Source organism: Odocoileus virginianus, chromosome 19 (assembly GCF_023699985.2).
Source record: "Odocoileus virginianus isolate 20LAN1187 ecotype Illinois chromosome 19, Ovbor_1.2, whole genome shotgun sequence".
Classification (NCBI taxonomy): Eukaryota; Metazoa; Chordata; class Mammalia; order Artiodactyla; family Cervidae; genus Odocoileus; species Odocoileus virginianus.
The window spans coordinates 28,283,110-28,298,281 of record NC_069692.1 but is presented as its reverse complement, the minus strand read 5'-3'; the positions used below and the strand labels follow the sequence as shown (position 1 = coordinate 28,298,281).

The 15,172-nt window shown below is 43.4% G+C and overlaps 1 protein-coding gene across 1 annotated transcript in view; it reads right to left on the bottom strand.

Moving 5' to 3' along the window:
* Positions 1-7,476: 7,476 nt before the first annotated feature.
* Positions 7,477-15,172, bottom strand: part of PREP (prolyl endopeptidase) — a 134,897-nt gene continuing 127,201 nt past the window's right edge. Inside the window, exons 14-15 of the mRNA XM_070450038.1 lie at positions 11,977-12,133; positions 7,477-8,220 (exon numbers count right to left, since the gene is read on the bottom strand). Of these exons, the coding sequence (XP_070306139.1) occupies positions 7,926-8,220; positions 11,977-12,133 (452 nt within the window). The 3' untranslated portion in view covers positions 7,477-7,925. The remainder of the gene's footprint in view (positions 8,221-11,976; positions 12,134-15,172) is intronic.

Genomic DNA, 15,172 nt, shown 5'->3' with positions numbered 1-15,172 from the left:
TTTGTGATTGTCTAAGCAGCCTGCTTTATTCTTAGTGGCTTTTGGTAGTTGAGGGTATGCAGTGACCTGTTGGTGTCCCAAAAAGGGAGGATCTCAGTCAGCACCTAGACTCAGGCTGCTGGTAAGCTAGGCCCTCAGGCAGCAGACTTTCAATTGTGCAGGCACCCCTCTTTCAGGGGCAGATGGGCCTTCCAGTCTGCCCTCTCTGCCATGAGCTCTGAGGTATCAGCTAGTTAAGAAGTTTCTTTCTTTGCTGCTGTCTCATTAACACAAGAACACAGCTCCCATAAACACAGGCCCTGCTGGCCTCGAGACTCAGGCTGTCAAGTGATGTAGCACAGCCACAAAAGCTGGGGTACCACATGTATACACAAGCTTCTTTCCTGGATATACGGGTGACCTGGGGCCAGACAAAGGGAGAGTGTGAAGATGATACCCACTGGTCTCCCTCATCTCCGGAGGGGATTATAATCAGCCTTTGTATGTGCTCAGTCACGTCTATGACTTAGCTCCTCTGTCCATGGGATTCTCCAGGCAAGAATACTGGAGTGGGTTATCATGCCCTCCTCCGGGGAATTTTTCCGATCCAGGGATTGAACCCGTGGCTCCCGTGGCTCCTGCTCTGTAGGTTGATTCTTTACCACTGAGCCAGTGGGGAAGCCCCATAATTAGCCCTTAGATATGTTGAATTAGAAGTCTGCCTCTCAGGCTGCAGCTATGAAGCTAAGCTAATAGGCCTCTTGCACAGAATGTCTGGGGGTGTGTTTCCGTCTGCTGTCTCTCTGCTGTGTCCTGGGGTGGGTAGCCAGTTTCGAGCTGTTTCTCCATTTGTGACAGTCCTATAGGACCCACTAGCCACCAGAACCACATGTTTAAGGGGTGTCCCCTGGTGGCAGCCACAAAAACCAGGGTACCAGATGTATGCAAAGGTCCTTTTCTGGAAGATATCAATAGTCTGGAGTGAGGTGGAGGGACACTATGAAGATGGCCCCACCAGCCTCTGTGGTCTCTCCAAAGAGAACATTTCAGTAGGCTTCTAGATGTGTGTTAAATTAGAAAACTGCCCCCTAGGCCAAATCTTTAAGATGTGCAGATAGGTGTCATTCATAGAAAGACTGGGAATGTTTCAGCAGAGAAGTCTGCATGAGCCCTTTAAGAACTCCTTGTTGGGGTGGTTAAATTCAGTGAAGGTGGTCAAAGGTACAAACTTCCAGTTAGAAGCAAGTTCTGGGGATGTAATGTACAGTATGGTGTCAGTAGTTAATACTGCATTGTATGTTTGCTAAGTAGATCTGTTTAAAAAATAAATTAATTGAAGTATAATTGATTTACAATGTTGTATTAGTTTTAGGTGTACTGAATTCAGTTATACATATATATACATACATATTCCTTCTCGATTCTTTTCCTTTATAGTTTATTATAAAATATTAAGTGTAATTCTCTGTGCTATACAGTAGGCCCTTGTTGGCTATCATATATATATTATTATGAATATGTTAATCCCAACCTCATCATTTATCCTTCTTCTCCTCTCCCCCTTTCCCCTTTGATAACCATAAATTTGTTTTGTTTGTGAATCTCTGATTTGTAAATTAGTTCATTTATACTTTTTAAAAAAGATTTCACATACAAGTGATACCATATTATATTTGTCTTTCTCTGTAAGACTTAATTCACTTAGTCTGATAATCTCTAGTTCTATCCATGACATCCAAGCAAATGTCATTACTCCAGTCTTCTTTATGGCCGAGTAATATTCCTCTGTGTGTGTGTGTGTGTGTTCATCCCTGTCCTTCTCTTTGTGACCTCATGGACTGTAGCCCACCAGGCTCCTCTGTCCATGGGGTTTTCTAGGCAAGAATACTGGAGTGGGTTGCCAGTTCCTTCTACAGGCTATCTTCCTGACCATGGGATTAACCTGGGTCTCCTGCACTGTAGGCAGATTCCTTACCTTCTGAGCCGCCAGAGATATACACCACATTATTTTTTTTTTTTTGAGTATAGTTGATTTACAATGTTGTGCCAATCTCTGCTGTATAGCAAAGTGACTCAGTTATACACATAAATACATCCTTTTAAAATCTTTTCCATGATGGTCATCACGTATTGAGCATAGATCCCCAGGCTATACATTAGGACTTTGTTGTCTATCCATTCTAAATGTAATAGTTTGTATCTACCAACCCCAAACTCCAGTCCATTCCTTTCCCTCCTTCCTCTCCCTTGAAAACCAGAAGTCTGCTCTTTGTGAGTCTGTTCATGTTTTGTAGATAGGCTCATGTGTGTCACATTTTAAATTCCACATATAAGTGATACCATGGTATTTGTCTTTCTGACTTACTTCACTTAGTATGATAATCTCTCATTTCATCCATGTTGCTGCAAATGGCATTATTTTGTTCTTTTTTATGGCTGAGTAGTATTCCATTGTCTATACGTACCATCACATCTTTATCCATTTATCTGTCGCTGGACATTAGGTTATTTTCACATTTTGGCTATGGTGAATGAAGATCTCTTGGAGTAGGAAATGGTAATCCACTCCAGTATTCTTGCCTGGAAAATTCCACGGACAGAGGAACCTAGTGAGCTACAGCTCACGGGGTCACAAAGAATCAGACGCGACTGAGCACACACTCTAACATAAGAGTAAACAACAACAAAAAGCCTACAAAACTGAACCCTCACAAGTCATGTGCAGGTGTAGCTAACCTGGTTTCTAGGGCTTCTCAAGTGGCTCAGTGGTGAAAAATCTGCCTGCCATTACAGGAGATGCAGGTTTGACCCCTGGTCAGGAGGATTCCCTGGAGAAGAGAATGAATGGCAACCCACTCCAGTATTCTTGCCTGGAAAATCCCATAGACAGAGGAGCCTGGCAGGTTATATAGTCCATGGAGTCACAGAGTCAGACGCTACTGAGCCACTGAGCACGTTTCTGTGAACACAGGGGTACATGTATATTTTTGAATTACAGTTTTGTCTGGGTATACTCCCAGGAGTGAGATTGCTTAGTGATACACTAATTCTAATTTTAGTTTTCTGAGGAACCTCCATCCTGCTTTCCATAGTTGCTGTACCCATGTACATTTCTACCAACAGTGTAGGAGGGGTCCCTCTACTCCACATCCTCTCCAGCATTTGATATTTGTAGATTTTCTAGTGATGGCCATTCTGACCTATGTAAGGTGGTACCTCATTGTAGGTTTTGATTTGCTTTTCTGTAATAATTAGTGATGTTGAGCATCTTTTCATGTGTTTGGCCATCTGTATGTCTTTTTTGGAGAAATGCCTATTGAGGTCTTCTGTTCATGTTTCAGTTGGGTTGTTTTTGTTGTTGTTGAGTTGTATGGGCTGTTTGTATATTTTGGAGATTAAGCTCTTGTCTGTTGCATCATTTGCAAGTATTTTCTCCCATTCTGTAGATTGTCTTTTCATTTTTTAAAATAGTTTCCTCTGCTGTGCAAAAGCTTGTGAGTTTGATTTGGTCCCATTTGTTTTGATTAGGTCCCATATTATTTCTATTGTCTTGGGAGACTGACCTAAGAAACATTGGTACAATTTATGTCAGAGAATGTTTTGCCTATACTGTCTTCTAGGAGCCTTATGGTGTCATGTCTTGTGTTTAAGTCTTTAAAGGCCATGTTCAGTTTATTTTTTGTGCATGGTGTGAGGGCGTGCTCTAACTTGATTGATTTACTTGCAACTGTCCAACTTTCCCAGCACCACTTGCTGAACAGGCTTTCCCCCATTTTATATTCTTGCCTCCTTTGTCAAAGATTAATTGACCATGGGGGTGTGGGTTTATTTCTGGGCTCTCTATTCTGTTCCATTGATCCATATGTCTGTCTTATAGCATCACTACACTATTTTGATTACTGTGGCTTTGTTGTCTTGTCTTAAGTCTGAAGGGTAGTGCCTCCCCTCCTGCTTTGTCTCTTTCCTCAGGATTGCTCTGGCATTTCTGGGTCTTTTATGGTTCCATATAAATTTTTGGATTATTTGTTCTAGTTCTGTGAAAACTGTCATGGTCAATTTGATAGGGATTGAATTAAATCTGTAGATTACTTTGGGGAGCATTGCCATTTTAGCAATATTAATTATTCCAGTCCGAGAGCATGGAATATCTTTTCTTTGAATCATCTTTTATTTCCTTTATTAATAGTTTATAGTTCTTAACTATAAAATAAACCTTGGTCCTATATATATATATATATATATATATATATATATATATATGTGCAATGTTAAGAGTATTGTTTCTTTTTTACATTCCTTCTCTGATATTTTGTTAGTGTGAATGCAGTTAATTTCTGAGAGTTAATCTTGTATTTCCTAAATTCATTTATTAGATCTTTTTGTGTGGAGTCCCTAGGGGCTCTATATCCTTTCATCTGTTGATGAACATTTAGGTTGCTTCCATATCTTGGCTATTGTAAATAATGCTTCTATGAATATCAGGATGCATGTTTCTTCGCAAATCAGAGTTTTTGTCTTTTCTGGATATGTACCTAGGATTGGGATTGTAGGATCAAATGGTAACTATTTTTAGCTTTTTAAGGAACCTCCATATTGTTTTCCAGAGTAACTGTACCAATTTACATTCCTACCCACAGTGTGGGAGGGTACCCTTTCTCTACATCCTTTCTAGCATTTATTTTGTAGAGTTTTCAATGACAGTCATCCTGACTGGTGTGAGACATTTTAAAAAGACATTTATTAGACATTTAATTTGTTAGAGCTTTTTATCTTTCAAATTAACAATATGCCTAGAGGGCAAAAACCAAGAGAAATGTTTAAAATGGTTTCTTGTTTGCTATATCCTGGTGGGTCTCATGGATGCAAGTCCCATTGGCTTTCAGAGCTAAATATATTGGAGGCTTGTCTCTTAGATGCAAGTCTTAAAAGCTGGAGTGCCTGATATGAGGTCCAAACCATTTTCTCGTCATGGAGAAGCTTGGAGTTGTGGGTTTCCTCCTGACTGTGGGCAGGGGTGGGGTGTATAGTACGACTGTGTTTCTGCCTCTACTTGGTTTGATGTGGGTTTCTTCTCATTCATCTGATGTGTTGGGGTTGCTCATCTAGTTATTGGATTTCTTTCAAAACACATTGTTCTGTATGTAACTGTCAATTACATGTGTCTGTGGGAGGAGGTAAGTTCAGGACCTTCTAGTCACCATCTTGAATGGGATCCCTCATGCTTTTCTGTTTTCTTACTAGACTAGTGAGTAACAGTGCTGTCTCCATTGACCTGCTGGCAGGGTTCACTGCTCTGCTGCTTGCTTCCTGTCTGGGGAAGTTGGACCTTTGCTAAATGGGGGTGATGGTAGCATGTGGTTTATGCTTCTTGAGGACAAACGTCGCTGCGCGCCTGGAATGCTTTGAGCACAGGGCAGCTGATCATCTGCCTCCTCCCGCTGAAGTGTCAGCTTCGTCAGGGCAGGACTTTTTCTCTTCACACTCCCAGCTTCTAGAGTTTGAATGGATGCAGATACAGCTCAGTATTCCTTACTCATTGGCCTCGGCCCTCCTTCCTGTTGGCCTGGCTGCCTACCTTCTTGCAGTCCGACCTGTGCACTTCTGACAGCTTCCCAGTCTGGTGGTAACTCATCTCTGAGGCTCTGTAAGCCTTCTGGACATCAGCTCTGTGGTCTTCCCAGGGCAATCCCCGAGGCTGGTAAAATTATCTGATAAACATGGAGTGATCGGTGACACTTTGTTAGTTGAAGTGTAAGTTTTCACACTAGCAGCAGCGTTTTTGTGTAACTGCCTAAGTTTTAGTGGGAGTATTAGGAAACATGACTCACTGCAAAGTTTTACAATATTCCAAGTGTGTACATATCAAACATCATAAATGTGACTTTATCTTACTAAGGTAGCAAATGCCCTTGGCATGTTTTCAAGGCCCTGGGACGAGGCAGACTGCCTGGGCAACGTATGTGGCTTTTTCCTCAAAACACCATAGAACAACATGACAGAGCAGAGGATATGGAGGTGATGTCTAATAGGGAAGACACCCTGAGATCCAGGGAGGAGCCCAGCCCCTAAGTCATCCAGTGTTTTAGGTTTAAAAAAGCTACCTTCACTCTGTGGGCTCGGCTGCCCAGCTAAAATCTAGGGATGAAGATAAGCTTGGGAAAGAGAACTCCCAAATGGAGTCCAGTTATATGCGAGGCGCTTGTATTAGCTTGTTTATTCCTCATAATCACCAGTTACTAAAGGACAGTTGGGATTTGATCCTGGGCCTGATTTCTTCTGAAGCTGAGACTCTACACATTTTATGCTTCCACCTTCTGCTGTTAAGAAGACCTCAGTGGGAAAGTGGGCTCTGTGCAAACTTGAAAATGCGGACTTGAGTGGGTTCATCCAGGCTGCCTGCACCTCAAATGAGCCAGCTGGTCTAGGATAAAGGCTGCTTTAGCTTATCTATCCTTTTGTGTTAGCATCTCTGCAGGTAGCTGGTGATATCAGACCCTGCATGCACTGGTAGCTAGTGGCACCCTTCTCTGGCGATTGGCGGGGGAGTGGGGGGTGGCTTACAGTCATAATGTCAGTGACAGCTGCATTATATGCAGTGCTTATTTAAACAAACAACAATAGAAAACATGACTCCAGAAAAGCTGAAACACGTAGCCACATTTCAACCGTGCTTGTATGTAGTGACAGGAAATGTGTGTGTAACTTTAGACCAGTTTGAGAGGTAGAGATCTCAAGAGAAGCACACATATGTATACTTTGGAAAATAGCACTTACCTGAGAAAGAACAAGCTATCAATGAAGTAATCTTTTAAGCTAATTTTTTAAGGTTATTTTATACAAAATAGTAATTAACTTTTGTGATATTTGATGAAGCAAGACAAAGAAGCTGTTTCTTCTTTTTTTTCTCATAAATTAGATTACTGCTTCCCAAAATGCTACCCAAAGGGATGGTATTTCATGAAATATTCCAAAAAATGCCTTATGTGGACAAGTGTGAGGAATGGTCTTTCTCCTGAAGATTTAAGGTTGGGGAGACACCAAAACTTTTAAAAAAGTATTACTGATTTTATTTCCAGGAAGTGGTCTATGGGGTAAGAAGTCTTGGCAGTTGCTGAGATTTCTGATTGTAACGTATGTTTGGACCATTCACTCATGTGGTCTCTTTGTTTTATGAACCTCCGTACTATGATTTCCAGGAATACTTTGTAACCAAACTGACAGACAAGTAGGTGAATAATGCTAGGTCCACTGATTTTTAGGGAGCATCCAAACCACATGAGTCTGGATAAGCTGTCTGAGGGGTTAACACATAAGCCAGCGAGCTGCTTCGAACAGCCTCCTCAGCACAAATGAGGGAGCTGGGTGGATGCACTCAGCCTCAGCGCAGGGCTGACAGTCTGACTTCACTGCTTATTCCCATAGAGAAGTGATATGATGCATGCAGAATGATGGCAGTTCTGGGGTTGCCGCTGAATACAAAGGAGCCAGGAGAAAACCTCCCATTCTTAAATAACATTTATTATTGTTGGAAAGAAGTCTCTTTTCATGAGAACAATTCTCACATTTATTTAAAGGTATACTGGTTATGGTTATAGAAGCAAATTTCACTGAGGTGTTCTATATGAAGTATGCCCGACTACGCCTCTGAGTTCAGCAATCTAATGTTCACAATGTGTTGGCTGCCATTAGCTATGTATCCAAACATGCCTTTTCTTCCCCCCCCTTTTAAAACATGTGCCTGCACAGGGTGGAGAAAGAAACACCAAGGGCCTGCTAAAAAGGAGAAGCCTAGAAAAGATAAAATTCCTGCAGCAGTTCTGGTCAACTGCAGCCCGTGGGTGCAGGAACAGTGTTTATGTGGGGAGGCGCTGCGCCCAGTGGTTTCTCGGGTGAATGGTGTGACAGCCCTTGAGGTTTTCTGCGGCGGCGGCGGAAGAGAGATGCCATTACTGAATCCAGTCGATGTTCAGGCAGCGCGCTATGAATGCAAACATGTCTGAGACTTCTTCTATCACTTTGGCCGTGGGCTTCCCGGCCCCGTGGCCGGCCTTGGTGTCCACGTGGATGAGCAGGGGGTTGTTCTGCTTCCGGCTGCGGCCCACGAGGTGCTGAAGGGTGGCGATGAACTTGAGGGAGTGAAGCGGGACCACGCGGTCATCGTGGTCTGCAGTGAGGAGAAGCATGGACGGGTACTGGATGTCGTCTGCCTCCGGCAGCTTCACGTTGTGCAGTGGAGAGTATCTGAAAGGCAAAGGCACTTCCATGAGGCCAGGTATCAAAATGAGAGCTGTGCGTGTCCCCTGGTTAATCACGCAGAGACCTGTGTGGTTCATCAGCGGTGAGGACTGTGGCCAGCTGGTCCCTGGGTGACCAGTGCAGACATTACGGTGGGCTGCGACTGGCCAGGGCTATTGGAGGCTGGGGAGCCCTGTCATTTATCTGGCCCCCACTTTGGAAGACTGTGTAAGAAACTCACAGGGCTGCTGGAACAACCCAAACTATATGCACTCTGACTGTCTTGAGGTGAATATTTTCATATTCTTCAGGCTGAATTTTTCACTGCAACAAAGTGGACTGGTTGTCCCTTTGTTTATTATTACATGAGAAAACATTTTAAACTGAAGTATAGTTGATTTATGATATTAGTTTCAGGTAATTCAATATATTCTTACAGATTATAGTCCAATTAAAGTTATGAAATAATGGCTCTATTCCCTGAGCTATAGAGCACATCCTTGCAGCTTATTCATTTTATACACAGTGGTTTGTATCTCTTCGTCCCCGACTCCCATCTTGCTGATTGTTCTTTTAAATCACTGACTATGGATATAATAGGTGCAAGCCTTTCTTTTGTTGAAGAATTTGAAATCCACAGTGTCTGGCAGCTTTTTGCCTGTTTGGTATCTATAAAATCTTTATTCTGATCTCAGCTTGATAGTCTTAGGAAGAACACAGGTCCCCCCGGGCCTATTCTGTCTGAAACCAGGGAACCTGAGCTGGGCCGCTGATCTGCTGGCTCACAGTCCAGCAGAGACTGACTTTGGCCAATGGTGAGAAAGTTAGTGCAGGAGGAACCGTCTGAGGCACAAGATAATTTTGCAGTTAACAAAAGGTTTTCAAAAACTAAGTACAATCAGATTAAATGCTTGATGCTAATTAAGTAAAGTGAAAGAAATTTCTGAGTATTTCTTCTTTAAATTTTTTTAATATAAATTTATTCATTTTAATTGGAGGCTAATTACAATACTGTAGTGGTTTTGCCATACACTGACATAGATCTGCCACGGGTGTACATGTGTTCCCCATCCTGAACCCCCCTCCCAATCCCATCCCTCTGGGCCATCCCAGTGCACCAGCCCCGAGCACCCTGTCTCATGCATAGTCAATACAGCTGTTGTCTTTTTTTTTTTTTTAAATACGGCTGTCTTATTTCTCAGAGTGTTCAGTATTAATAAATCAACTATTTTAGTAGAGTTTTATTTTGTAGAGTGAATAGGCAAAAATAGTAAAATTTCTGCTCAGTTAACCAAATCAAGTCTAAAACTTTCTGGGGTTTAGTCTCCTAATAGCTAAGATGGGTGTGACAATGGATCTGTTTTCTGATCTCACTTCAGAGTATTTTTGGATCAACCCTGGTCCTCCAGATAAGGATTAGTTCTGTGGGAAAACAAGCTTGGAAATTCTTTTTATGAATAATACCTCTCCCTGCCTCAAGATTCACATACCACCTTTATATATTAAAGATCCTGAGAAGTTGTGTAGGAAAAAAAAAAGTCTGTTAGGCTTTATTTATCCCAGCCATTCACAAACTTCGAAATCTAGATCTTTTTTCAGGGGGGATCCCCTCAGTGGATTCAGTTCTCTGCTCACTTGGGAGCAGATGAGTGGACATGTAGCTCTGTGAGTGCTAGGCTGGAAAAAATAAGGTCTGAAATAGGAGTATCACTGATGTCTTGACAGAAAAAATATTAAGAACTCTCTTTTATTGCTTTTCAAATTAATTTTAGAAGTATTGGGTTCCAGTGAATATTTTGTTGTCTTCAACTTACAATTAATTCAGTCTTTTCAACTGCGTATAAATGGTACCTCGCCCCCTAAGTGCCTATTTTCTCTAAGTTAATTTGAACTATGACTCCTTCAGATATTCAGCTTTCACCAGGATGTGTCAGTGGGGCTACTTGTATATTTTTAAAGTTACACTTTCCCCCCTCCTACAGAACAGAATTTAGTAGTTTGAACGTATTCAATTAAAAAAATACAAGTCATTTTAGCCAAATATCTAAGTGGAGAACTAGCCATGCTGCTGCTGCTGCTGAGTCGCTTCAGTCGTGTCCGACTCTGTGCGACCCCATAGACGGCAGCCCACCAGGCTCCCCCATCCCTGGGATTCTCCAGGCAAGAACACTGGAGTGGGCTGCCATTTCCTTCTCCAATGCAGGAAAGCGAAAAGTGAAAGTGAAGTCGCTCAGTCGTGTCCGACTCTTAGCGACCCCATGGACTGCAGCCTACCAGGCTCCTCCGTCCATGGGATTCTCCAGGCAAGAGGACTGGAGTGGGGTGCCATTGCCTTCTCCGAAATTGCCATACAAAGCACATCAAATGAGGGAAAAAACCTGACTTGAGAAACTGAAGTTACTGTATCAAAATCTATAGTTGACTGAAAAGACTGAGACGGGACACAGGCTCCTGATGCTATTCCAAGGGCAGCTCCTCAACACTGCTGGTAAATCCCCCCGGATCCCTGCTGTGGGAAGTAAAGAGAACCAAGAGCCAAAGAAGAATGCAGCTTACACTCTTGAGAACCTAGATGTTTGCCCTTTTCTGTTATCACCAAAGTGGTTGAGGGATATAAATATTTCAATAATGCAACTTGCAGTTTCAAATCTGGGCTTCCCAGGTGGCTCAGGGGTAAAGAATCCACTTACCAATGAAGGAGATGTGGGTTCCAACCCTGGGTCAGGGAAATTCCCTGGAGAAGGACATGGCAACCCACTCTAGTATTCTTGCCTGGGAAATCCCATGGATAGAGGAGCCTGGAGGGCTACGGTCCATGGGGTTGCAAAAGAGTCGGACACAATTTAGCAATTAAACAACAACAAAGTTTCAAATATAAGTGGTTATACTGAAAGCACAAAATAACTGTACTTGCATATATTCCTATTTCCTTTTTTTAACTGAGAAAAAGAATCCTATATATATATATACGTTATAATGATACCTTTTTTAAAATTAGTTTTTAATTGCTGTATCAACAAAAACCACACAGATTTCTTATCTCATAGTAAGTCAGAAGTCTGAGTTGGTTTGACTGGGTTCTCTGGCTGTCTCAAGGTTGAAATCAAGGTGTTGGCTAACTGGGCACTTATTAAGAAGGTCTAGGGAAAAATTTACTTCTGGACTCATTTCAGTTGTTGCCAGAATTCAGCTCTACAAGGCTGTAGGACTAAGGTTCTCATTTCTTGGACAGCTATTGGTTGGGGTTGATGTCAGGTTGTAAAGGCCCCCTTCCTCTGTTTTCAAAGCCGGCAGTGGTGGGTCTCGTTTTCATGCTTCCAGTCTCTCTCATCTCCTTTTCTGCCGCATCCCTGACTCCTGCCAGAGATAGTGCCCTGCCCTGAACGGCTTGTCATTAGATTAGGCCCTCTTGATAATCCAGGACAATGTTTCACTCTGGTCAGCTGATTAGTAACCTTCATTTAATCTGCCAAGTCCCTGCAGAGCAGTCCACAGATGAGTCAACCACTGAAGAACCAGGGGACAGGAATCCCAGGGGACTACCTTTAGGATTCTGCCATCACATCTTTGTTATTTTTGCTCAAGACCAGATCAGAACTAGGAAGACATATAAGTATCCCCACGTATCCTACTTTTGCAGTGAATTACACGTAAACATGAGATACTGAAGGGGACAGTCAAACATACCCTTTTGACTGAGTTCAGTATTCTGACATCAAATCGTGAGCAATACACACACGTCAGTATGAATCAAAACCTTACTTGATAAGCCATTCAAAATGTTGTTTGTTGTCTGAGCAGCCATAATCAGTGGTCCAGGCATGACCAATGGTGTATTTATGGAACTTCAGCATGTCCATTACTCCAACTTGGGCAATAACACAACCAAAGAGGTCAGGACGCTGATTGGCACAGGTAGCTAAAAATCAAGATAGAAAAAGGAGGTCGTCCATCATTAAACATCTGTCATAAACAAACCCAAATGAGAACAAAACACTTAAATGTTTTCTGAATCCCGATGGTCTTTTTTTTTTTCCAAAAGCACAGGAAGAAACTATCAGAAATCACTTGCCCAAGAGTCTGCAAGCTTTCCCCCTGCTTCCAGTATATATCCGAGGGGTGGAATATTTTCATCAGTAGTGGACTGATGTGGACATAACTCTTCATGAAAACCTCAGACTTTCTGTAAAATCTGTGCTGCTCCCATCCGTAGCTGCTTTCACAGGTGATGCAGGATATTAACGAATTTGTGCAGGATCTCAAAACTAGCCTGTGATCTTGTGACACAGTAAGAAATACCTGTTTAATCTTTGTCCCTGGTTCCTAGAACAGGTCTCCTAAAACCCTTGAGAGTTTCCTGAGTGACAGAGGGAGAGAAGTATTTTTCATAATTCATAACTAACCCCTCTCAACCGTATCTGAGTGCATGCTAATGAGGTGGCTCTTGCTGGGTTCCTGACAGCTTCAGGATGGGGACTGGCTGACCGAGGAACCATGTGATAGGAGGACTGGATCTTTTGGCACCCCCCCTGACGTCTGGGGAGAGGAGCGGGGCTGGAGGCAGTGATTCATGGCTACTGATTTAATCAATCTAGCCTGTGTAACAGAACCTTCATGAACACCAATGGAGTCTGGAGAGCTCCTGGGCTGGTGAACACTGGGAGGTGCTGGGACCATGCTGCACTCACAGGGCATGCAGGCTCGGCGTGCACCTGCCCCAGCCACACACCTCCTCTGACTTGTCCCCAAGTTCCATCCTTTATAACAGACCGGCAAGTGTAAGAGTGTTCCTGAAACTGAAAAGTCACTTAGTCGTGTCCAACTCTTTGTGACCCCATGGACTATACAGTCCTTGGAATTCTCCAGGCCAGAATACTGGAGTGGGTAGCCTTTCCCTTCTCCAGGGGATCTTCCCAACCCAGGGATCGATCCCAGGTCTCCTGTGTTGAGGGCAGATTCTTTACCAGCTGAGCCACCAGGGAACCCCAAGAATACTGGAGTGGGTAGCCTCTCCCTTCTCCAGGGGATCTTCCTGACCCAGGAATTGAACTGGGATCTCCTGCATTGCAGGCAGATTCTTTACCACCTGAGCTATCAGGGAAGCCCTAAGAATGTTTCCTGAGTTCTATCAAATTATCGAACTCGAGGAGGGAGACCTGGGAACCCCCAGTTTATAGCCATCAATCAGAAATATGAAAGGTCTAGAACTTGTGATTGGTGTCTGCAGTGGGGACTGTCCTATGGGTCTGTGCTAACTCTGGGTAGTGTCAGAATGGAACTGAATTGTGTGACACCCAGTTGGTGTCTGGAGTTGGACCACTGGTTGCTGTGGGACCCACCCTCCTACCCCTTCCTGCATTTGGCATCAGAAGTGTAAACAGCAACAGTTGATATAGGTATAGCTCAAAGCAGAATAGAGCCTAAGACCCAATTCAGAGCTCTATCAGATACTGACATATTTTCTTGTCCTGTTTTAAAAATGCTCTTCTTTGTATACTTAAAATTTTATTTTTTGGATAATTCAATAAATGTTTATTGAACATCTGCCATGTGCCTTGCACTAGGCATGGGGCCTGGGGATATGTCAGTGAATAATTTAGTGGGAAAGATAAAAGAAGTGAATGGGCAGTTACAGTGTGGCATTCACTTCTGTTGAGAAAGTGTGGGTACTATGGAAGAAGGGTGTAGGCCAGCATAATGAAACTGGGGAGGCTTTGGGAGGAAGTAACATTAAAGCTGGCATGACGAGGAGTTAGTCAAGAGATGTGAACTTTTCCTGCCTCTGGCAAGAAACAGTTCCCACTGCAGTTTAGATGTCAGTGCTTATTCATGATACCGATTTCTGAGTCCTGCTCCTGCAGATCTTCTCCTCCCCGCTCAGAGGTGGGAGGGGCAGGAAGATGTTCTTTTAAATAAGCATTTTAACATCTTGATGGACAAACTCCATCTCTGAAGGTCCACAAAGGACCTGCTTTATTAAAAGGCGTAAACCAATTCCTGAAAATACAACTCCGAAAATGGACTTATTGGATGAACCAGTAAATTACAACACAATTCTCCCACTACTAAAATCAGGTGGTATTTTCAACATCTTTTCCCATTAAATAGTTTAGATTCACCCTAAGTTGTTCTTTCTTTTTTATTAACACTTGTTTAGTTCATATGAAAATTTAGTTGGCTCAAACTCAAAATATATTAAGAATCAGGCCACTTCTTATTACTTCCATCATCACACCCAGGTCCGTGCCACCATCCTCTCTCACTGAGCAGAAGCCGCCTCGCTTGTCTCCTGCTTTTCTGTCCTCGCCTCTTCTGTCCACCCTAACACAGCAACAGAGCAATCCACGGTCCTGATTTAAACATGTCAAATTATATGCTGACTCTTTGCGACCCCATGGACTGTAAAGTCCACGGAATTCTCCAGGCCAGAATACTGGAGTGGGTAGCCAGCGTTTCCCTTCTCTAGGGGGATCTTCCCAACCCAGGGATGGAACCCGGGTCTCCCACATTGCAGGCGGATTCTTTACCAGCTGAGCCCCCAGGGAAGCACCTGGGAAGCTGGGTTTCCTGGGGGCTCAGACGGTAAAGCGTCTGCCTGCGATGTGGGAGGCCTGGGTTCAATCCCTGGGTTGGGAAGATCCCCTGGAGAAGGAAATGGCAACCCACTTCAGTACTCTTGCCTGGAAAATTCCATGGATGGAGGAGCCTGGTAGGCTACAGTCCATGGGGTCGCAAAGAGTCGGGCATGACTGAGCGACTTCACTTACTCAAATTATATGCTACTTCTCTGCTCAAAACCTCCCCAAAGGCTTCTCAGAGTACACCATGCCCTCTGACAGCCGTGAGTCCTGCCTGGTTAGGTTCCCAGCATCCCCAGCCTCTCCCCTCACTCCATTGCTGTCTGTGCCGAGCCACAGACGTGGGTCAGGCCTGTCATGCCACCTGCCTCAACTATCCA